This window comes from Spodoptera frugiperda, chromosome 16 (assembly GCF_023101765.2).
Source record: "Spodoptera frugiperda isolate SF20-4 chromosome 16, AGI-APGP_CSIRO_Sfru_2.0, whole genome shotgun sequence".
NCBI lineage: Eukaryota > Metazoa > Arthropoda > Insecta > Lepidoptera > Noctuidae > Spodoptera > Spodoptera frugiperda.
In genome coordinates this window covers 3,583,368-3,607,513 of record NC_064227.1, presented here as the reverse complement: position 1 = coordinate 3,607,513, position 24,146 = coordinate 3,583,368, and the positions used below count along the sequence as shown (strand labels likewise).

Here is a 24,146-nt window from a genome sequence, read left to right as displayed (position 1 = left end):
TGCACCTGATGTATTATAATAAAATTACACCTGGTATGTGATCTGACGATAAATGCGATTACAATTTCATCTCTCATCTCTATCCATTCGGGACAGAAGCATTGTAAGTTTTACTGCACAGAGATACGGTATAAATTCCCTCAGCCAAAACAAAAGCAATTAAGCCAAGACATTTGTAATAGATTCTATAGAATCTTCAATATGCAAATGTCTAGAACAGCGACGCTAATCGAGTGACGTAGAAGAGGGTGGTAGGAAACACAATTATTTTTATGGCAACACAATTTTCCTCGGCTCATTACATACATGCCGTGGTTATACGTACTGGCAACATTAACATGCCGGGTGGGGCTCCGTAATGCCCCCTGGGCACGCAAACCCGTTTCTGATTATTTCCCCAAAATTATATCGTATTTTCACACCAAAAGACCCTTAGCGTGTGCACGCTCCAAGCTTATGATGTTCGTGACCAGAGACAAAATGTTGAGAGTCACGGCTTCGGGAGAATCGACGCCATTTTTGTTTTTGTTCTTTTTTCAATCTTCCCGCCTCCGGACGGTAATTATGGTAGTGTGGCGTTTCTTTCGCGCGAACACTGTTAAATTGATTTTTGTGAAAATAAAACGACGTTACGTCACGTTTTTATGTATTGTAATGTCTTGTGTTTACGTGTAATAAGTTTAGTAAATTAGCTTGTTACACTTTATGTGTTCTAATTATAATCTTATAGCCTTTTTGGAGCACGATTTTAGATGTTTATAGCCAATATCGCAGGCATTTATGCTGGCTGTGTAAACCTGATCTGGCTCCTTGAATGTCTGACGTCATAACCATAAAACCTAGTTCTAAACTCGTGACCTTGGAGACTAATGAAGATATCAGTCATGAAATAAATCCAAAATGCTGCTAAAAATACCCCGTGACACGCATTAAATGTTCTGAATCGCGGACTACCTTATCGACTGTTCAAATCGCGTGGCGAACCAAAAACCGAATTAACTTACATAATCTACCAGAACGAGTTCGATAAAATGGCGGATTTTTAACGGAAAAATGCAGGAAAATGTATTTAGACTTTGTTTACAGTTAAATGCATGATAGTTTTGGCGTCATCTAGACTTAAAATAAATGATAACTAACAATATATTTAAACAAAATCTATTCCTAAACCCCAAAAGGCCGGCAACGCTTTGTAACTCCTTTGGTGTTTTGGATGTCCATGGCTGATCGTTTACCGGCTTATACAATAAAAAAAGAAATCTAAAAACTAATAATATGAATATAATTGTGAAAATTATATAATTATCTAATTCAGCAACACAGTCTCATAACTCTTTCTAGCAACAATAGTTTCCAAACAAAAATGTCTTGAAAAGACCTCCAAATTTCCCTTTTCTACGACCTATTTAGATTCACAAATATTTCGTGAAAAACTCCCGTTTACACATTTATGTTTCCTTCAAAGTATTATGCTTATATATTATAACACACAATATCAAGTTTACGGATCATTTGAGCAGGTAATGATGAAGGAAACATCATTTAACGTAATCCTCTGTTATCTTCGATTTTCATCGAATACGTTACAAAATTTCATTTGTATTAACGATAAGTCGATTAGGGATTGTGCGATTTGTTATATGAATGATGTTTTTCTGCGAAAGGGTATATAGATATGTGTTGTATTGATTGTGTCGTGTTGAGTTTTAATTTTAGATAATTATATGTAGGTATATGAGTTGGTATGGGAAGCGAATATAGGCTGATATTGCTGTGGTTGATCAGATCTCCTTGTAAAATTGGCAAATCGAATTGTTTAATTACCTCACTAAAGCAAGCATTTGAATTGAAATCTTGTCACATCTTGTTAATATAGAAGGAAACTACTTATAAGTAGTCATACTCTTGCCAGAGAACCACAATTTTAACACTGTTGGCATATAGGCTAGTTGTAAATATCAGATCTTTTTAAAGCCTAAAATAGCTCATGAAAAGATTTGCATTATAAAAACTTTCATCATCATCATATCAGCCACAAGACGTCCACTGCTGAACATAGGTCTCTTCCAATGACTTCCAGATAGGCCGGTTGGAAGCGACCTCCATCTACACCACACAGAGACTTAAACAACCAACATAAAAAGCCAAGAATCCACACACAACATTTATTAAAACGTAAAAACATTTCACCCATCAAACACGAGCACAGATAACACAAATTCAACGTCAACATAATTTCAAAAGACGAACATAAACCGCCATTCAACAGTCGACATTAGTGTTGTCGTGTCCGGATTCCCGTGAAAAAATTTGTCCTCCTTGTTTATGGACCGATTTAGATAAAGATATTAAGAGTTAAGTGCGCCACTGTATCAAATTCGCTCGCCCGGCGTACTTTTTTTATTTGGGCGAGTCACGCGAGCTAGTAACATGACCCAGGAATGTTATCGCTTAGATTGCATAAAGCAAATTTTTTCATCCATTTTATATTATTTTTTTGATTTACGCACTTTTTTACGATTACTTTTTACTACACAACCGGCCTATGACGTCATTCTAAAACCTCGGCTCAATGTCACTTTCTATAAATATTAATTATGTGATTAATCGTATATTTACATACAACATTAAGTCACGAGATTTTTGTTTATAACGGCCAAAGATTACCGTAATTAATAGATTTTATCACATGTAAATACAATATTTAACATGTCGGCTTTTGAGCGTTAATTGGTTGGAGCCGATACAAACAAATGATTTTATTTCCCTAGTCGATATCGGAATTGGAATCACATAAATCATGGTTGTAACTCAATTTTTATGTATAACAGGTCAAATATTATTTGTAATGTGAATATTAAAATGTGGAATCCCGCTACACGATTATAAATGTTGGGATTGGAACGGGTATGTTTCAAAGTGACACATCCCTAGAGAGATGTTCGAATTCAAACGTTTTGGCGGGAACGCGGTGTCAAGATGGCCGCCGCAGGACGACAGCGCGCGATATCGCACCAATTCTTTTGTGCAAACTCCGCGGATATATCTTCTTGGATTCGTATTCCGATCCGATTTGAAAGGACAAGCTAATCTCGCTATCATTGTACAGAATTGTACTATAAATTTTGCTTTCTACATTTACACTTGGCTTTTTAAATTTTCTCTCCGCAAGTGGAGAATTTTCTTCACTTTAAAAAGTTACCCGTGAAACTAGACTGTAAGAGAGTGGTTTTAAGTTTATACTAAGTTTTAAGTTAGCCAAAGCGTCTTTTAGTATCTGTTTCTGTCCTAATTATGTAGCTGAGCTTTAAATGTTTGGAAAACAATCTCGTAGAAATATTTACAACGTTGTTAAACATTAAAAATTCTGTCCGCATCGTAATCTCTGAATTAAATTTTATGGATACTTAACTAATGACTTAAATTTTTAACTTTATATATAGTAAGATTTTCTTAGTAACTATAAAATGTTTATAGGAAGAATTAAACATGTACGTTTAATAAATATAAAAAGCAAGTTAAAAATGCAATCCGATGTATAAATAACTATAAAAATAGGGTTGTTTTTAGTATAACGCGCGGTCACGCCCACAGTGTAATATAGTGGTCACCATTAAAACGTAACGAGTTCTTTCACTATAAATAACCTACAGCCATTATAATTATAGCGAACGAAATTCCTCTTATCACGCTCATATTTCACCAAAGAGTCTAGCATTAGGCATAAACAGAAAATGCCGTGGCCTCAAAAAAGTATTTTAGAGAACAACGCGGCAAACAAATTACTTTCTTTCACCTCGATTAAGTGATCATTACAGGAGCAAATATCATTTATAATGGCGTCGGGACAGCTCGGTAGGTTCGCGAAAATAAAAGCGTAGGAAATTGTGTGTGCGGTTAAAAAGAATGGGTACTGACGTAAGCCCCGCGAAGTGGCGGGAAACAACCGCCCTTTTGACGTGACGTTCGCCATCTTAGAATCATCTTTTGTCAAGTGTAAAGAAATGTCGATCGAGTCACGTATTTCCGTTTCCTTAAACAAATCTTGGTTGAGAATAAAATATTCGTTGTGATTTTTATGTTTTTTTTCCGTCGATAAATAATAACCAGTTTGTTTGTTGGTTTATTGAAATATGTTCGTGATGTGTGTCGTGTCGTGTGTCGCGGAATGCTGCTCATGAATATGAAATGGCTTGAAACTAGTCGAGTTCCTCGTCAAAACAATACGTGAGTAAGCCGATAACATAATAATTAATATTTACTGGTGCTAAAATAAATGTAAAAATGTGAACTATAAAATCGGTTTTATTGTAACATTCGTGAGACATACTAAATTAATTATTATGTTATCGGCTTACTCACGTAACTGTTTGACGAGGAACTCGACTAGTTTCAAGCCATGCTAGAGGCTCATATTGATGAGCAGCATTCCGCGACACACGACGCGCTGCTACTGGCGACTCGAGTTTCGGTTTTTCATCAAGTATGAGTAGTAATAAAGAGTGGATGAGGTTATATTCTTAAAAAATACGGTTGGTAATACAAAGATGGACTATCCATTATTACATTAGCTCGAAAATAATTGCTCAATGTGGAATGATTGGCGAAATAAAAGGAGATTTGCTTTATACAACGCTTAACTTGGTTACGATTCGAAAACAGCAGAGTCGGTGTTCCAACACTAAATAGCGTAGAACCGGAACGAAACGATACGTAATCCAGTTTGCCGAGTATCGATTCGCGTTGAAGAAACTTTTACGGTTTTCGTGGTTCAAAGACAATTATTTGGAATCGGATTTTAAACTCTCGGGTCGTGTATTTTTTTTAATATGTTTGGTAGTTGTTAAGTAACTTGAATTGGTAACTTCATTTGTAAAGGGCATAAGGTCTGGGACTTCGATGCCTTGATTATATAAAGTAGTAATAGGTGACTATTACAGTTAATTAGCATCTGCCTGCTTCGTTGGTCGAGTGGTCGCAAGTGCGACTGCCGGACAAGGAGTCTCGGGTTCGATTCCCGGGTCGAACAAAGTATGACTGGGCATTTTTCGGTTTTTTGAAAATTCAGTTCGGTACACAGACAGGGTATGAGCTAACGTGGGTGGTAGGAAACTCACACTCACTCTCTAATCCCACGGGAACGCGGGCGAAGCCATTGGCAGAAGCTAGTAACTTATTAACAATAATAATTAAGATAAAGTGATTCTCGCTTAATTACTCAAGTTACTGAAAAACTTTTACTTAAGATTAAATAATATTCGGACAAAAACACTTTTAGTTTTAATTTTAAAAATAATTTTATAATTTAAATTTTCTAATAAAAGTTAAGTGCGAAATAAGATATTCAGCGGACCAACTTATTTAAGAGATGTGATTAAAATCAAAATTAATTTGTTTTACAGTCTTTTGGATTAAGAAAAATGCAGTGGTGTAATTTTTTGGTCCAATAGCTATATTTTCTTTAATAAATCAAAAAAGAACAATATTTTCACTGAAAAATCAACTTGATGAGTTCTTTAACATACTATAAATTGCTCGTCTCGTTAGACAAATACGTGGTATCATAAAAGCAACCTTCAAAGTATGTAGGTAAGGTTCATATTGTCTAAATGTCATACAAAACAATAATGACTTTAAAAAGTAGTGACAAAAAATCCACGTACCATGGTGGTCACCGGTGACCGACGTTAACGGAGGATTTGCTTTCAACAGTTTTCTATTGGCAATCAAAGACTTAACATTCTTTTTCATACGAAAAATCATTACAAGTAATAAATACCAAAAAGAAATAAATAAAACGAACCACTTAAAAAAAATAATCCCGTACAACACATCACACTTGAGCACGTGACGTCACAACAATGGCTGCCTACATGACGAAACACAATCCCTGAGGAGAAGAAAAAATTCGACAAAAAATGTCCCCTTTTCGCGAAGAATTCACAGCACACACATACTAATATTTGATATAATATTTCTCCCTAAATAAAAGCCTTAAGGCTGTCAGTACGTAGTATCTGTAATTCAATTTGAGGTCCTAAGGGATAGTCTCCTTTGCGGTGTAGACGCGCGACAATCATTAAGCTTTCGGTGTTGGAATAGCTAAAATCGATTCTATGAATGCGATATTACTACTGGCAATACTGATGTTCGAATGCGGCTGTTACGGTGTTCTGAATTTGATTTTGAATTTTTTTAAGTTTTTTTTTTGGTATTTTTATTTTAATGGTTCTGTTAATTTCGATTTAAGTAATTAAATGCTATTGTAGATGTTTTTTTTTAATGACACACGAAATACCTCCTATTTTTTGACAATAGACCTAATACTTATAATGCTTATTTAGATTTATTTAATGAGACGCAAAAAATCTTCTATCTTTTGAGAAAATAACTATTAAAGAACTTATAAAAAGGTACAGTTTTTATCAGTTTTAGTTTAAAAAAGTATTACAATATTGACAACGTCACTATTAAAAAAAATAAACAAACAAAGCGTTTACCAACAAAACATCACCTATGACTGTTGTCATACTGCATTTTTTTTACAATCACTGTACAGATATTGAATATCCTGTGGTCGAAATCTGACTCCATTGGTTGCGACAGGAATTATGCGGTCAACTCTGACAGGGTTTCGGGCTTTGTAATATCATGGCTATGGCTAGCCATCACGTATCCAGTTTCCCAACCCTTCATGAGACTTGTCTCATGTTTATACATCAATAGGTTACACATCAAACTATACAACTGGTATAAACTGACCGTCGAATGTGTGGAAGTATGGTATAGAGTGAGACCAGGATAAATTGGTTTTGTATGACTTAATTTTAGCTGTGTGTAAGTGTCATTGGTTAAAAAATAGTCCCAAAAAGACAACTTTAATTGAAAACTAACCGAATAAAGTTATAAATGGCAATTAAATACAGAAACATACTAACTAACTACTCAACTAGAAAGGCAATAACTCAATAACACTTAATACTATTAACAAAACAATAAAAAACAACACCTCCCTATATCAACTACCAGTATCAAACACATAACCTCCAATCATTTTTCGAGTGCAAATTAAAAAAAAAGGAACTTAAAAAAAATAGCTCTGAAACCTACATAGCGTAACACTAGCCCAACACTTTCCCGGTATCCGAAACTGATACTAGATTGGATAGGAATTCAATAACGGGAAAAAAATATCGCACACAACTCTAGGGTAGTGTAAAACCAGCCTGCGGTAGAATGTACCAAAATATTTCCTTTACTACGAGTAACAAACTATTTGTTGGTAGCACCTGTAGAAAATGTGTTGATTTCTAACTTGTTCATTATGTACTAACAATTTAAATACATTTCAAATACATACAAGTCCTGTTATGTTCCTTGTTAAACTCATTGTATTCTCATTTACCTAACCTGCATTGAGCTAGCGTGGTGATTAATGCTCAAACCTTCTTCATGTGAGTAGAGGCCTTTGGTCAGCAGTGGCCACTTATAGGCTGTTGATGTGATGGTGTGTTATTGTAACAACTTGCACACATATTATACTTGAATGCTGTGCATATCTTTAATTGATTACCTAATCAAAAATCTCAGTATAATATGTTTAGGCACAGAAAAACGATAGAAAAACATCCCTGGAAAAAGATTTATTATAAGAAAACTTTAGAAAAAGTATTATTTTGGGTACAACTATCAAAATTATACTCTAGCCTATAATTCTAAAATATCCAACTGGTAACACAGACAAGCCTATCAGAGGATTTCCTTTTTTAAAACTTAACCAGTAACAATTCGCACGATCCAAGAGAATGTCGCAACATGATACTGTACGAGAGAATCTTGATACTTGCGGTACTTGCGGTCTACTTATGGGGTTTCTCGCATGCCTATAGATACTTCAATTTGCAAACTCCCATTGAAGTTTACTGACGAAGCAATCAGAGTTTGATAGGCTAATTCGTTTTTCACGATTCTTTGATTTGAAATTGCTGTTTAGTAAGCCAAATTAAAGCTTCACCTTTAGAATTTGCACGAAACACAGATTTTGGTATAAAATAAAACTTTATATATGTCTTTTTATTTTAAATATTTACGCTACTTACAGTAAATTCATAATAAATCTAGAAATATAACTTATCTAGCTAGTTATAGAAATAAATCCAAAAGGATTTTTACGAAAAAAGAACACGTATGTTCTTGCTAAGCGACTAATCAGTCTTGAGCAAATTCGCCTTAAAAAAAAATCTCGCTCATTTATTTTTTATACAAAAATTCTATTCACGTTCTTTTTTTCAACCCCACCACTAAGTACCAGTATTTACTGTAGTCAAGTTTTTAGCCAGCATTCCTTGGCTATAAGTGCAACTCCAACGGCAATATTCGCTGACAATAGACCCACGAAGGGTGGCCCTAACCAAGGGTAGGACCAAGAAACCCGCTTAAATTTAGTACACTACATTGTATATCACAGATTCGGTTTATTTATCGCTTTTGTAGGGGTCCCAAAGCCTTTAGCACTTAAAAAATAATTCAGCCATCTTGCTCTGTGGGGATGTAAGTTATGGACCTTAGTGGAAGATGTGAATTTTTACCGCGACGGTTTTATACTTTCTAGTAGTTGCATGTGGGCTGTAGTATGTTAGTGTCAGGCGGTGTTTGTTACTTTATATTTTCGTGGAAAGCATTTCAGGACATATGCACCTACGACTTTTCTGTCAGACAACCGCAAAACATTATTATTATTGATCCTATTTATAAACACACACAGTTATAAGCATATTACTTTTCTAATTATGTTTAACACTTTATCAATGTCTGCTATACTGTTTTCGGTTTATTTTTCTGTTATAAAATATGTATTATATTTCTCTGTGCCTGACATGACACCCTCACCATGAATTTGCACATAATCCACCAAACAACGGAGAAAAACCTGCTGATCTCATTGCCAAAAGTGACGGTGCATTCAACCCCTTAGGGAAAGCAGCACACCATAAATAAACAGTATGGGATAAAAGTATCAAGTTCCATGGATTTTATATAACCAACCCTAATACAGAAAAGTAATATAACACAGCATCAGTACACAGAAATATGAACCTTAATGAATTAGAAATACAGGCATTAATACAGAAATTCTTAAACGATGAATGGATTAATCGAAAGTTTTCAACTCAAATCGTAACTTAGGTACACCTTTTATTAAGCTTTTAGTTATAAAAATACAATTTCTATTTCGGTCCCTAAACTGAACTTTGTCATCTAAAAATAAATTTCTTTCAAATTGCCCTATACATAGTAAGAGAAAACTCATGGTTTTTATGTGCTTACGGCAAACGGTGCTTCGTCACAAATTGTATAACCGGACAACCCCTCTTGCCTAGGGGTTGGATTGAGGAAAAAATCTTATTTGGCAATAGGAGCCCCCTAATTCTCACCTCCCTTGCAAAGAGGTGTGAAGCGACGCATGTGCATGAAACGAAAAGAACGGAGAGGGATTTTCCAAAACGACTACGAAAAAAAATAGCATCTCGAAAAAAATAATGGTCAAAAAGTATCAAGACGTTTTATACTACGACAATAATTTGTTTTTTAAAGATGCCTGATAAATAAATCTACCTAAATGTAAAGGTAAAATAATCTGACAAATTATTGTTTAATTTATTACTTCTGATATTGTCAGAGATTGCAAATTACGAAATACTTATCAAGTTATTCCAATCTTTAACTTAAATACTAACAATATAATAAAAATAGCTATTAGTAAAACCTAAAGGCACAAAGTAATCAGATAACGATAAAGACCATTTTCATTTGATCATTTGAGCTATTTTAATTCGAAAACGGCCCTAAAAATGTAAAACTTATACAAAGCAATTTGTCACTTAAAACAATTGTTTGTTTGTTTGGAAAAAAGTTTTCAAAACGACCAATTAACTAAGTAAACAACGTTTATCTTTGTCAAATCGATATCTATTGCTTTTGATTCGATAATAATCGAGTAAATTACTCGATTTAAATTATTGTTTCGACTTAGTCGTGGGGTAAGGAATAACGACTGTAATTTGAAGACAATAATTTGAATAATGAGGTATGACGTCATCATACTTGTTTACATTCAAGCAGCTAAGCATTTTTGATAAACATCATTAACATTAGCATCCATTGCAGAGGAACACAAATACAATATAACACCCACTGCACCAGCTATGTTATGAATTCTAAATAATTAGGAGTAACTCAAAATCAAAGCATTTTTTTTCAATTAATCCTTCATACAACACTTTTGAAACGTTAAATTGAATTGTCCGTCAGTTTGTTTGTCAGTGAATAATCATACCGACTTTACTAAGCACTAATCCAGATAGCTGCTAATACTGAGATATGGTACGGATACGGTTTCATTGCTCGGCAATCGCACCTATTACCACTCATACAAGGAATCAGTGTATAAAACTACTTTATTACGTGAAAATAGTCCCTTAATTCTAGACCTTTTTACTCTACTGCTTTCATATTTCTTTCAGATGATAGTAATGTATTTTTTGCCAGTGGATTCGTGCCTATTTAATCGAATCCCAACTCGATACCCGCTATTGTAACAACAATTGCGTATTCATCTTTTGTCCGCTTACTGATTTAAGGGTCGTCCCTATTTTTGTCCTATCATAAAATGAACTCATGCTTGCAAAGACAGGAGAACTCAGGAAATGCGATTATTTTGGACGAATGACCATCCATACTTTATCCGACTCCACACAAACAAACGGGAAAAAAAAGAAAAATGAAACGATTTATACAGGAAGCGACTTCATACGATACGTGATCAGGGGTGCATAATGTCTGAGGAGCCGTTAAAAAAGCCCTCAGGGCCTCTACCTCTGCCTACCTCCCCTCGAACACCGTCGCAATAGTTTGCCAACGATTTACTGAAGTTACATTCCATTTGCCCCCATCAAACAATTTTCCACCTTAACTTATAAGGTAAACGTTACAATTTCGCTTTTCCAAACTTTTGCGTCAGTTTTTTATAGGATTATAGATTTTATTGCAACGATTTTAAAGTGTATTTTTGTGGGGATTGGGGTGTGTGATATCTCAATTAGGTTATGATGTCCAGTCAGACGATATAATCTTGTTTGACAATGAAATAATATTGAAACTAAGTTGTTTGGATTTGAGAGGCTATTTTGTGTTCAAGTGGCGTTAGGGGCTGCAGCGATGCATAAAATATGAAACTAGTTGTTCTATAAATCACAATCATAAGCTATTTTCGAGAGTAGAGGACATATTTGGAAAGAATCGTATAAAAATCGATACTACAAAGAAATCTGTTTAAAGATCAGTATCACGTTGAAAAAAGATTCCGATTCTACATAAAACCTAGAAAGAACTAAACATCTAAGCATCCTAAAACTCCCCAAACACTCCTTCCTAAATTTTAAATAAACAAGCCACAACATACAATTTTATCGCGACATAAAAATGAGGATAACTTTGATTCTCACCTCATATCTTACTCGTATACAAATCTACATAAACCTAAAGACGTACAAACTTCACATTCACTACGCTTCTCAGGAGATCCTGTGACAAATCTCGAAGGCTTTTATATTTATCAGAGCACAGCAAGTAACGTACCAATTTCCTTATGTTACCGCCAAATCGGGCCACGATTTTGTAACTCGTAAAACAAGTAGTAAAATGTCTCCTTCGGTTTGAAAATCGATCGCCCGGGACGTCAGACAAGCTCAGCGCGCCACTCTAGTCCGCCATTTTACTGCCGAACGGTTAAATCTTTTAAATTTCGAATGGTAGACGTTCGATTTTTTGATTTTACAACTTCAGTTCGTCTTGATGTCTCGAGGTGAACGGCGGGCTTCGGGATATTTGTTGGTTTGTTTATGTTTTAAATTGTTTAGTTATTTATTGGATTCACATTGTCAAAGTCAAAATTTTTTATTTTAAATGGACCGAAAAGGCAGATGTGAACGTCAAAACAAATAGTACAATATTAAAAAAAAAACAAAATGTCTTTCTGTCGGTCAGTCTCTAATAAAGCTATTTGCTCGTGTTAAAGTGTAGATTCCTATGGAGAAGAACGAGCAAGGAACTCCATAGGTTACTACTCTCTTTCAATCATGTTCACAATTCTTATATTATTGTATTTTCCTTTATTGAAATACAAGATTAAGTTCTAATTAAGAATTCAGAAGACATACTATCCTAATAAGGAAAAAAGTTAATTATTTTCTATAATTAATTTCATCCACCAATCACATATTCCATACAGGATACCATTTCATGACGTAAAATAAAAACTTTTACACAACTCATAAAAATGGACATTAATAAAATCAAAAGGTAGGGTAAAACGCCCTGTTACTGGCCGTGCCTACCGGCAGAGTTTTTGGCAGAAAATATGCAAATACGTATAATTAAATCTGTGGGCAGTATTTGATGTTTAAAACTGTTGACAGTTTTTATTGGGTATGGTGCTTGTTACTTTTGCATATTATGTGAAATGAAAAGTAAGTAAACGTGGTATATTGATAACATACCTTCACAAATATAATCGGTGGTAAAATCATACATTATTGTTATGTAATGGTAAATCCACAATCACGCCAAAGGCCAGAATAGAGGTTTGCCATACTCGATCCAGATTAGAGATCGCATGAACTGGTACTTCAGAAATCGTAGCTGCCTGTTCTCTTTGGATACCTGTAGTATGAAAAGACATAGTGACAAATGTTCCATCCAAAGGTTGTCTGTAATCACCATTGTGTGATAAAACCGCCCATTGTACGCATACTACTAAAAAAGTATGTAACCTAGGCTACTTAAATGTGTACAATAAAGCATCTCTAATATATAAAATATTCGTGTCACAGTTTTCGTTGCCAAACTCCTCCGAAACGGCTTGACCGATTTTGATGAAATTCTTTGTGCTTATCCGATATCTATGAGAATCGGCCAACATCTATTTTTAATCCCCCTAAGTGTTAGGGGTAGTACAACCCTATTTTTTTAATTTTAAGAAGCTAGTATACATATAAATAAATAAATGTATTCTATTTAGCTAACACCACACTTCATATCCACCTTGAAGTAGCACAAACTTCTTCATACTTAAATATCCTGAGACTCTACACAGACAGTGAACAAAACAGAACATATATGTATACATATTAGAATAAACTTCTACCTAGCCTAAAGGTACAGACTACATACGAACATACAACATACATACATACGCTTACTAAGTCGCCAGCTTATAAAAATGGCGATGGAAATTTCTCTCAAATATATGTAACATCGCGTCCTTAGGGGCCTCGTGAAATATACTATAAAAAGGCTTTTTCAATTTGTCACCATGTTCATGTACTATATTATTATTACGTAAATTTCTAATTCTGTTATGTATGTTCTGAAATGTAGAGTTGTAACGACGGTGTGGAATATATTTTGGCACTACTTCTAGTTTTTCTGCGAGTACCATTTTAAGTAGAAATCATACAACAGTGTTCTCATCAACTGCGGTTTCCTACCTACGCCCGCCAAGCCTGGAGTTTATGACAAACCTTCCTATGTAGAAAAGACTGATAGTCCATCAGTGAACTGTCTCTAGGCCAGGGTTTCCTAAACTATAGGTCAACCCATTGGTTTAATTACTAATGTGAAGTTGATCCCTGTTAGGTAGGTCCAGACCACTTTGAGAACCACTGGTAGACACTGGTAAAATGATTCTGAGCACAGAAACCAGCTCATACCCTTTTCAATTAACTGTCTCAGCGAAATGACTTCTTAATTACGTTGAATATAAAGTAGCCCAAAACACATTATAATAATAACTGCATCCACAATTCCAGTAAGTCAATACCATTAAAATTCTACCCGCAAAATCTATCTGCATAATTATTTTCACCCTAAATCCGGCCGCTAACCAGAAATTCTGTTAATAAAATTCCATATAATCCCCTAGAATAACCAATGCTGATCTCGATTAATGACGTAGTGAATTAAATTCACCGGGAAACCGATATTGTTGCATCTGCATCGAAAATATTAATTAACAACATTTACGGATTTAACCATTGTTAAAATAACGGATACTTTTCATTTAAACACAGGACCATTATTGGCACGTCCACCTCGTACAACGGTCGGGTATCAAATGACATTAGTGATGGGAATTATGAAGTATCTCGATTAGAACAATCGATTTACCGGTTGATTTAATCAAGTTTGTTATACAAAAAACAATGAGATTTCATAGTTGAATTAGGTTGAACAAGTAGTGTAAACGAAGCATGAATGAAGGGAGCATGTTTTTGCTTTTTTATACAGCTTGTCAATTAACCCCAAGTTGTATTTACAAATTAATGGTCGGACACGCAACTCGGAACACGAATACCTGTCATTCCGACTCGATTCTGTCCCCGACACGATTCGAATGGCAAGAAATTCAATTGACGACACATCACTAACAAATGACACTCGTGTATTCCCAACAAGGCTTCATACGAGACAATTTGCTCATACAACTTAATTTAGCAACTTTAAACCTTAATACAAGGGTTTAAGGTTGTCGTGGCGAGAAAGTGATAAGTTTGCTCAACCTACCCGGGTAATTACAGGCTTTGAAAAAGGAATTGTAATGTAGCGATGTAATTATGATGTGTATGTGTGTGTGACGTGTGCGTGTGTGGGATAAGGGTGTTTATACAATAGAGAAGGTGGGACATAAAAGAGTATTTGTTATACTTATAAGGCAGGGTGTACACTGAGTTAATTATACGTTCTTGAAATTAAATTATGGTGCAACGTTTTGAAGGACTAGCTTTTACTTTTAATAAAGTCGAAACTGATTTTGACGTCATATGTTTGGAATTTGTTTTATAAAGAAGTTTGGATTATACAGTTTAGCTTAGGGTTGAGCGAAGAATATTAAGCATTTCTATCTATCTAATTAAAATTAATGTTATTGCTTTGGTCCGTGTTACATTTATTAAGTCAATCTTGCAACTATAATTATGATTGACAGCACCATTGGTCGAGTGGACGCACGTTCGACTGCCGGACAAGAGGTTTGATTCCTGAGCCGGACAAAGTATCACTGGGCCTTTTACGATTCGAAAATATCTCAGTAGTAGCACGAAGTCTAAAATTATGTGCTCAGTATGTGGCAATAGGCAATTGTTCGCTATAGCGGCATTACGTGCCGTATTGTGCATCTCTGCCTACCCCTTCGAGGATAAAAGGCGTGACGTTGCATACTATAATTATGATATATCTTGTAAATCGACTTCGTTACCATACGGTTGCCAAGCTTATGGCTCTAACCATCTATCGCACTAAACAATAACAAAAAAAAATAGACAAAATAAACTATCTCACCCTATTCTCCGTGGACTAAAATTGTTTTCAACCCCTAACAACTATGTAGCTGGACATCTCAAATAAATCATTTTTACTATCGACCCCTCAAACCTACTATTAGGGGCCTGACTAGCGATTCTGACCACGATACCATTCGCTATTTTGCTACTGATTTAAAATACTACCCAATGTACGTTTTATCGACATTAAATGCAGTTTCGCGTGTTTTTATAGTGTTGGGCCGACTTTAAAAGGGGTTTTGTCGATAGATTTAAAACGTTTTTGATAGCACACCTTACTTTTTTGATAAAGTTTTCGATATGGGTTTGGGTGAAAGTTAGAGTTAGTTTATAAGAATGGGATTTTTATTTATTTATATAAAAATGAAGTTTTACTGACAATGTTTGCAATAATGATTTGGATATGTATAAGAAAATTAACTTCAATCACTCAAAATTAATCAGAAATAATTTTAATTACCACGGAATCTATCTCATAAAATAATGAAAAGCAAATCTTAATCAATAACATTATACATTACAAAATGTAAACTTAGAAACTTACAATTTTCACAAAAATAGTCACAATTCAAAAAGGTACCAAAACACATTTAAAACAACACCAACAATAAAATTCACAAACAACTTACCCTAATAGCAATATTGTATTCCTCCAAACAATAGCAGACAAACAAATGAAATTACTATCACCAGTAATGATGCATCCATTCATTAGTAGACAGTTGCTTTGAATACTCGAAAAGGCTTCGAATATTAGACGTCACACAGCTGTCATCACACAAACCAAACAAACGAATCCATTAGAGTATTATCAACCATTTTAATGATCAAAGAAAATGTTCAATAATTCTTAGAAGCTATAATTAAACGTACCTACATAATTATGTCTCGATATATCTAAACATTTTCGTCAATAATAAATGGCGGAGCGTTATTGAAGACGTTTATTTTCGTAATAAGAACGCGGACGGTTCGAATTTCAAAATAGATCCTGTTAAATCGTTTGTAATTAATCGTCGTTTGGGTGGATTTATTTCGGATAATACGTTTTTGTCGATAGATTTTTTTTCGTTAGTACATCACTAATGTAATGTGTTATAATTAGTGTTTATGTAGGTAATGTAAATACGATGTTGTTTTTAGTGTATTGTCGATAAATTTGTCATGAAGTTGTGCATTACGTTATTGTTGTTATTTATCGACATTGATAGGACTGAGATACTGCCGGACAAGGAGTCTCGGGTTCGATTCCCGGATCGGGCAAAGTATTACTGAGCTTTTTTCGATTTTTCGAAAATTTCTCAGTAGTAGCACGGTGTCTGGAATTGTGTGGAGTGGCAATGGGCTCACCCCATATAATATGGGACAAATTGCGAAAAGTGAGTGTACATTATATAGCGGCATTACGTGCCGTAAAGTGCACCTCTATCTAACATTAACGGGGATAAAAGGCCTACTAACAATTTAGTAAATTCCAATGTATCGTCTAAAATCTCTGCTAATATTGAGAGCTAAAAAATTAATAATCTTTGACTACCGGGCCGAACAGGTGTATTATAAATTTATAATTTATATTTTATTAACAGAAAGACGTTTTGCACAAAACAGATGTTCTCAGCAGGCACTTATGAATACAAAATATATTTATATTAAAGAATTACTATTTCAAACATTAACATAATTTTCGAATTTATTTAATGTGTTAACATTTATGCAATAAATTGTATTATATATTTAATAAGGAACCGTTATTCAAAATGCCGTAGTTTATTTTTTATTCTCAAATTCTTTACATAAGATATTATTTTTTATGATTTAAAAATAGTCGATCCATATCGATAACTTATATAAATGACAAGTGCACATCACTAGTAGCTAATTTAATTTTGCTAAAAGTGTTTCATAAGTCAAAATACACAATATTAAGTCATTTTAAATGAAATTCATATTATTTTTCCTTTTTTATTAAGTAGTACTAGAGAAAAGTTTTCAATAACGTTTCAATCTTTGTAAAAACTATTCGAATATATCGTGAGGACATATAGCTTATCGTTAATCTGTTGCTACAATAAATAAATAGCTCAGGCAACTCTTTGATTAATAGCAACGGAGTTATTGCGGTCATCGTGATGTATGTATTGCAATCGTTATTTATATATCTCGTGTCGTTAAAGATAACGATAGGTCGGTAGCGCGACATTAGTCACGAAATAAATTTCATGAATTACTTGCCTAAAGGCATTAGTCACTTATTGAATGTAAAATGAATATCCTTTATTTGATACTAATTGACCTATTGTATTTTCTAAAAGCAATCAGAATAACTCCTACAACCCTTTAACTTATCTGACAGACTTGACTGCATAGTTGGGCAACCAGCTACCGTGCAACGTGTAGCGGTTTCGATTCCCGCACGGAGAAATTCTTTATGTGATCCACAAATTGTTGTCTCGGGTCTGGGTGTCATGTGTATTTGAACTTGTATGTTTGTAAACGCACCCACGGCATAGGAGAAAATCCTAAAGTGGGGCAATTTTTAAAAAAAAGCCAAACAACTTTACGAAAAACAAAAGTAATTTCCAACCCCAACAACACAAACATTGAGTTAATCAAATAACAAACAACGAACACCACAAAACAATACCAATCAAAACAAAATGTGACTAATTAAAATAATCAAACAATCCAACAATGGCGTCGGCCATCGAAAACATTCATTCGTAAATAAATCCAATTAGACCAATCACGGATATTGTGACTCGATCGTTAACGTTACGCAAACTCATCTATCTAAAAACACCTTCCGAAAGACAATAAACGAAAACTGCAAACTCAACATTTCATAATCAATTTCGGAATCAATTTTCCAAGTGCGAAAAACACGCCCCATCCCTATTCGCACCGTATACATTGCTCGTTTTCTTCTTGTTTTCGAATCTTTCGTTCGTTGTGAACGCGCAATGGAAGGCGTACGGGTATCGCTGGCCGTTGAATAGGGTTGCCCATATTGTAAGGATCTTGTATAATAAATCTGGGTAAATTAATGGCAGCACTGACAGATCGTTTACTCGTTTTCGCCGACTCACACTGCGAAATGAGCGTCTGTGTATGATGGAGTGGGAAGCCCCGATTTAGGGTTGTTTTACTCGATTTTTTTTAAGTCTCGATAGTTTATTAGAACGATAATTAAGTACGATCTGAAATCTAATTGAAATCAAACGGAGGGTGATGAGTTGGATATTTTTTATGGATTTAATTTTGTAATCTTTTATAAATCTTCTCCAACGTGAATTCCACTTTAATTTCAGAAAGCTTAGGTGTATTTTTGATCGCTGATCACTCTTGATTCGCATTATTGTAACTTGATTCGACACTAATTTCTTAATTTGCTACTAGTATTCTGAAGATTGATGTCTTCAGCATGCTAGGTATGGTCATGTTGTAGGGACTTTTTTATTTAAAGGGGGGCAATCATCCAATGTCTTCTCCCGTCTTGAGCGAGGCGAGAGGTAATGTCAGACTCTAACTGACTAAAAACCACCCCGTTCCTACTCCTGCTTTTCCAACCGGATACCCGGTAAACCCGCTCAGGTAGTCTCGCAGCTCCGGGTCTAAAAACACCTGGGATACTATGATGGGGTTACTATGTCATTGTACTAATTTTATCTAGCCACACCGCAGCTCCGGGTCGGCATCAGCCCTACTGGGCCCCATCTGTGGTGGTCTGATAGCTATAATGTTGGGTTTCTATGTCATTGTACTAATATTTATTTTTTCTTTTTTACAGAACCGCGGTACGAAACCGCATACGCATGTGAAGGCAAGACGTTGAAGATCGGCTGCAGGGAAGGGTCCGTGATCCACCTCATCAGGGCGAACTATGGAAGGTTCTCGATCACGATATGCAATGACCACGGCAACACTGACTGGAGTGTCAATTGTATGTCCACGAAGAGTTTGCGGGTTTTACATAGCAGGTAAAATATATCTTTACTTTGTTTTATATACTTATACTAGCTACTTCCGCGCGGTTTTACCCACTCTGCTCGGAGCCTCTCCTAGGTAGTGATCATAGCGAGATGTTTTATGAGCCTATAACGTCTTTTCTTTTTTACAGAACCGCGGTACGAAACCGCATATGCAAAGGCAAGACTTTGAAGATCGGCTGCAGGGAAGGGTCCGTGATCCACCTCATCAGGGCGAACTATGGAAGGTTCTCGATCACGATATGCAATGACCATGGCAACACTGACTGGAGTGTCAATTGTATGTCCACGAAGAGTTTGCGGGTTTTACATAGCAGGTAACATATAGCTTTACTTTGTTTTATATACTTATATTACTAGCGACCCGCCCCAGCTTCTCATGGGTGCATTGGTGATATATTATGCATGTATTAAACATAAAATTCTTCCTCTTGAATCACTCTATCTATTAAAACAGCCGCATCAAAAACCGTTGCGTAGTTTTAAAGATTTATGCATACAAAGGGACATAGGGACAGAGAAAGCGACTTTGTTGTATACTATGTAGTGATAAGTGTCCATTTCAAGCAATAATAGCTTTAATTAACAGATTGTTGTTTCTCTTCACGTGAAAAAATACAAATAAAATTAAGATTTTAATGCTTTAAGGCTAATATTCGTGAAAAACAACAAGTATAATCGTATGACAAATACAACGAAATGTCACATTTAATGCTTATTTGTGTTTGAAAAGATTATACTATACTAAGTACTTATGGTTCAATGTATTGAACTTTGAAATAGGTATATAATTACATCATTATAATTAACTATTTGCCAAATCAATGAGTCCAGAGTCCAACCATTATATTACCTACGTATTTTAATAAATCTATCTACAATGAATGTATAAATTAACCAGATAAATTTCAACATGGCGCAGCGAAAATATTGCGGTATTTGTTTAGAATCAAAATTTTGTATATAGATATTTAAATGAGGATTAAATTGTGCTCTTCACAGTAAAATTGTGGTTATACCTGTACCTATCATTTATATGTATTTATGATTTCTAAAATTATAGAGTTGCATTAAAGTTGGTATGTTTTTTAATATAGCGTAGTTTATGTTTTCGGAAATAACTCAATTTTAATAGGCAACTGACAGATAAATGATTATGTAGATGACTATTTTTTATTTTAATATTCATCTAATAGATTCAGAAACATTAGATATTTTTCATTAGTAATTTTTACGAAAACAAATACTTTCGACCATAATTATATTGGTTTAAAATATCGCAGATATGACGTAATCACTCCTAAAATTTTATTTTATACGACAAATTAAAAAAACGACACTGACGGACTAAATAAATGTTTAATTTTCATACATTATAATCATCCTTCTTGAAGCTGAAAGCTGATTGATAACAATAAGCTAACTTTAACTATAAGGTTTTAAAACCGATGTTTTCATGTTCAAATAAATTTAGAGAATTATCTACATCTATATACCTGGAGAACCAGTTCCTTACTACCTTCTTTGTATAACCAAAATATGTTTAACATGACACCCGCTTCCCACCGTAACGGTAGTAAGCAGAGTTGTTTACAAACAAACAAACCGTTCGTAGAAATCACAAACACATCGGTCACGATTTCCAAAATCAATATCTAACACTTTTCCGACATGGGTATCGAACTCTGTCACTAACTAACAAGATCAATAACACCATTTGAAATATAAAATAACTTTCAATTTAGATACTATGGTATAAAAAGATGGTTTTATAGCTTTACTTCGGGCATAATCAGTACCCTTAGTACAAGTTTGCTTTACATTGGACGAAAATGAAACGAGATCGCGTTCGGCGCTTTGATTGGCCGGTTCGAATAAACCAACCAATCAGACCGCCGAATGCGCTCTCGTTTCGATTGCTTTAAACATAAAGCAAACTCGTACTAAGGGTACTGAGCCTCTGTGCTACTACTAAAATGTTTGAAAACCCGAAAAAATCGCGTAATACCGTACCTACTTTGCCCAACTTTATAATTAAACTCCAGACTCCTCGCTCCGCAGTAACGCTTTCAACCACTCGACTAGCGATAGCATTCAAACAATCTAATAATGACATGTTAAAAAGAAATAATAAAAAATAAAAAAACGAATTCTTATTACAAAATTGACCATAATATTAACATCGTTATATTTTTTTAAATATCGAATTAAGACTTTTATAGCTTATAAACGAATAATCGTTTTATTTATTTAGTTAAATAATCGATACCTATACAAATTCAATATCGATTTTTGATTGAAAAATATGTTTATTGATATTTTTACAAGAAAATTACCATCTTGTGGCTGGTAGTAGCTAATCCGATTACCATAATGGGAAATTAAATCTTATGTTTAGCGTATTAAAATGGATATTTGAATATTTTTATTTTTGGATGTATCTATTTTTAAACATTTTGGGTGTAGCTCACAATTGGTTTAGGTTATTTTTGTGCTAAATCTTAACTGATATATTATTGAAACATAATCAGAGTAGTACGAGTTTACGTTTAACGAGATCGAAACAATACCGCGTTCTGCGCTCTGATTGGCTGGCTCCAATGAACCAACCAATTAGAGCGCTGAACGTCATCTCGTTTCTATTTCGTTCGACATAAAACAAACTCCTGCTAAGCCTTCTGATGAGTCTTAAAACATGATAAAGAATTCATACAATAATTAAACTAACGACTAAACCGTAAATGAAAACTACATCACTCAAAAACAATAAACAAAATTCCATTAGAAAATCACATCGACAAGAAACGTAAATATTTTCACCAAAAATTAAATACCGCTCACTTTAAACACTGAATGTAAACACAACAATTTAGTTAAAACAACTCGATTAAGACAGGGATAATACAAATCGTTTACCCAAGGCCGTCCGGAAAGTGTCGAGGATAGCCGAAAATTGACGAAAATTGCCGAAAATTAAATATTCCGTAAGTTGATCGCGTTAACCCGTGAGATTGCCAATAAAGTATACGGACCCCTCTTAACTCAGGCAAATGACGTCCAAATTGATTGCCCGCGTCACACGTTACACGCCTGTTTACCATGTTCAAAATAAAATCGGTTGTGTGTTTTTTACTGCAATAATATTCTTGTATTTTTGTACGTATATGTGTATTTCACCATGCCTCTTGGGGGATTAAAAAGCGTGCCGTGATGACGTTATTTCTACATAGGGACATTTATGTTTATAATCGGATAGGTGTCGATCCGATTCTTCACTACATAGTATAAAACAAAGTCGCTTTCTCTGTCCCTATGTCCCTTTGTATGCTTAAATCTTTAAAACTACGCAACGGATTTTGATGCGGTGTTTTTTATAGATAGAGTGATTCAAGAGGAAGGTTTATGTGTATAATACTTGCATAATATCACCAGTGCACCCGACATACGATAACGATCTTTAAACATTTGAATTCAGAACGTTTGTTTTAAAAAATAACAATACAATTCCAATTTAAAAAAACCCACATTAACGAATCTATTCTTCATTTAAAATGTCATCTGTCAAATATTACCGCCGCCATCTTGAAAAATGTATTAATATTGTTTTTTTCTTTGTATTACAGATGTAGTATGCATCAAAACTGTAGTATACTGGCCAGCACGAATATGTTTGGCGACCCGTGCCCGAACACGCTCAAATACCTAGAAGCCCACTATCAATGTGTACCTGGTAAGTCAAATACTATTTGTTTGTAAAAAAAAATTCAAAATAATATTAGTTTCGAATCTAAATCGAATCTGTTAAACCCAAGAAAATCTTTTTATAGTAGCAATTATATGCTTTAGTTTATGGTCACAAGCAGAGACTTCTAAAAACTTATAACGACTTGGTGGAGGCACTACCGTGCCCCCAAATCACTCTTACGTCTTTCAAAAACCTCGCCTCTATAGTAGAAAAAGAAGGATTATTCAAATAATTTAAAAATTCTGCAAATCACTTTTACGTAGTCAATCTGTTTAAGCACCAGTCTCATAGTAATATGACAGAAACACACACTTTAAATTCACTCAAAAGTCTCATCAGCATCATTTCTTCTCTTAAAACCACCTTCTTCTTTAATTCCAGCATCAACGACGAGTACAACGAATCGTCCATCACCGCCATGGCTGATCACGTCACAACCAACAGTGTGGAGGTCCACCCAGCCTCCGATCCCCAAGAACCCAGTACAGACTCAACAGAATGAACGGAAGAAACCCACTGTCATCACTCCACCGACCTTTAGACCTCACATAACGCTTCCACCTGAGGTCAAACTTGGTGATGTGGCTTCTAAGGTAATTATTTATTTTCATTGTATTCAAAATCAAACTCAAAATCTTTATTTGCGTGTTAAGGTATTGCAGCTTAAAGGCCTTTGTCAAAATTCTTCTTGAATTGAAAATCTGCAAGACAAATTATTATCATATGGAGAAAAGCGAGCAAGAAACTCCACGTTCAATCTTTTATTCGTCAGTCAGTTCGGTCTTTTAATTTTAAATTGATAAAGTCTACTGCTGAAATGACTGCTACTGATGAAAGACAACTCATTTGTGATTATCTGGTGTTGCTAATAATCTGCATGGATGACGCTGATACCTAAGACTGCTTAATCAGGCGATCGACCAGCTCGGTTGCCTCAAAAATTTTGATTCAGAAAGAAACTGGTTAAAAAGTTATCTTCTTTATTTTCGCCTGTACCTATCAACATTCTTCAAAATT

At 34.6% G+C, this 24,146-nt stretch overlaps 1 protein-coding gene across 10 annotated transcripts in view; it reads left to right on the top strand.

The window, feature by feature from the left end:
* LOC118280800 (latrophilin Cirl) overlaps positions 1-24,146 on the top strand; it is a 316,925-nt gene that overhangs the window by 276,479 nt on the left and 16,300 nt on the right. For 9 of the 10 annotated variants that reach the window (XM_050699510.1, XM_050699508.1, XM_035601176.2 and 6 more), the window contains exons 3-5: positions 19,186-19,375; positions 23,008-23,114; positions 23,511-23,722. In XM_050699510.1, the coding sequence (XP_050555467.1) occupies positions 19,186-19,375; positions 23,008-23,114; positions 23,511-23,722 (509 nt within the window). Of the gene's footprint in view, positions 1-19,185; positions 19,376-19,611; positions 19,702-23,007; positions 23,115-23,510; positions 23,723-24,146 lie in introns of all 10 variants that reach the window. The other variant, XM_050699507.1, reaches the window with a different exon arrangement.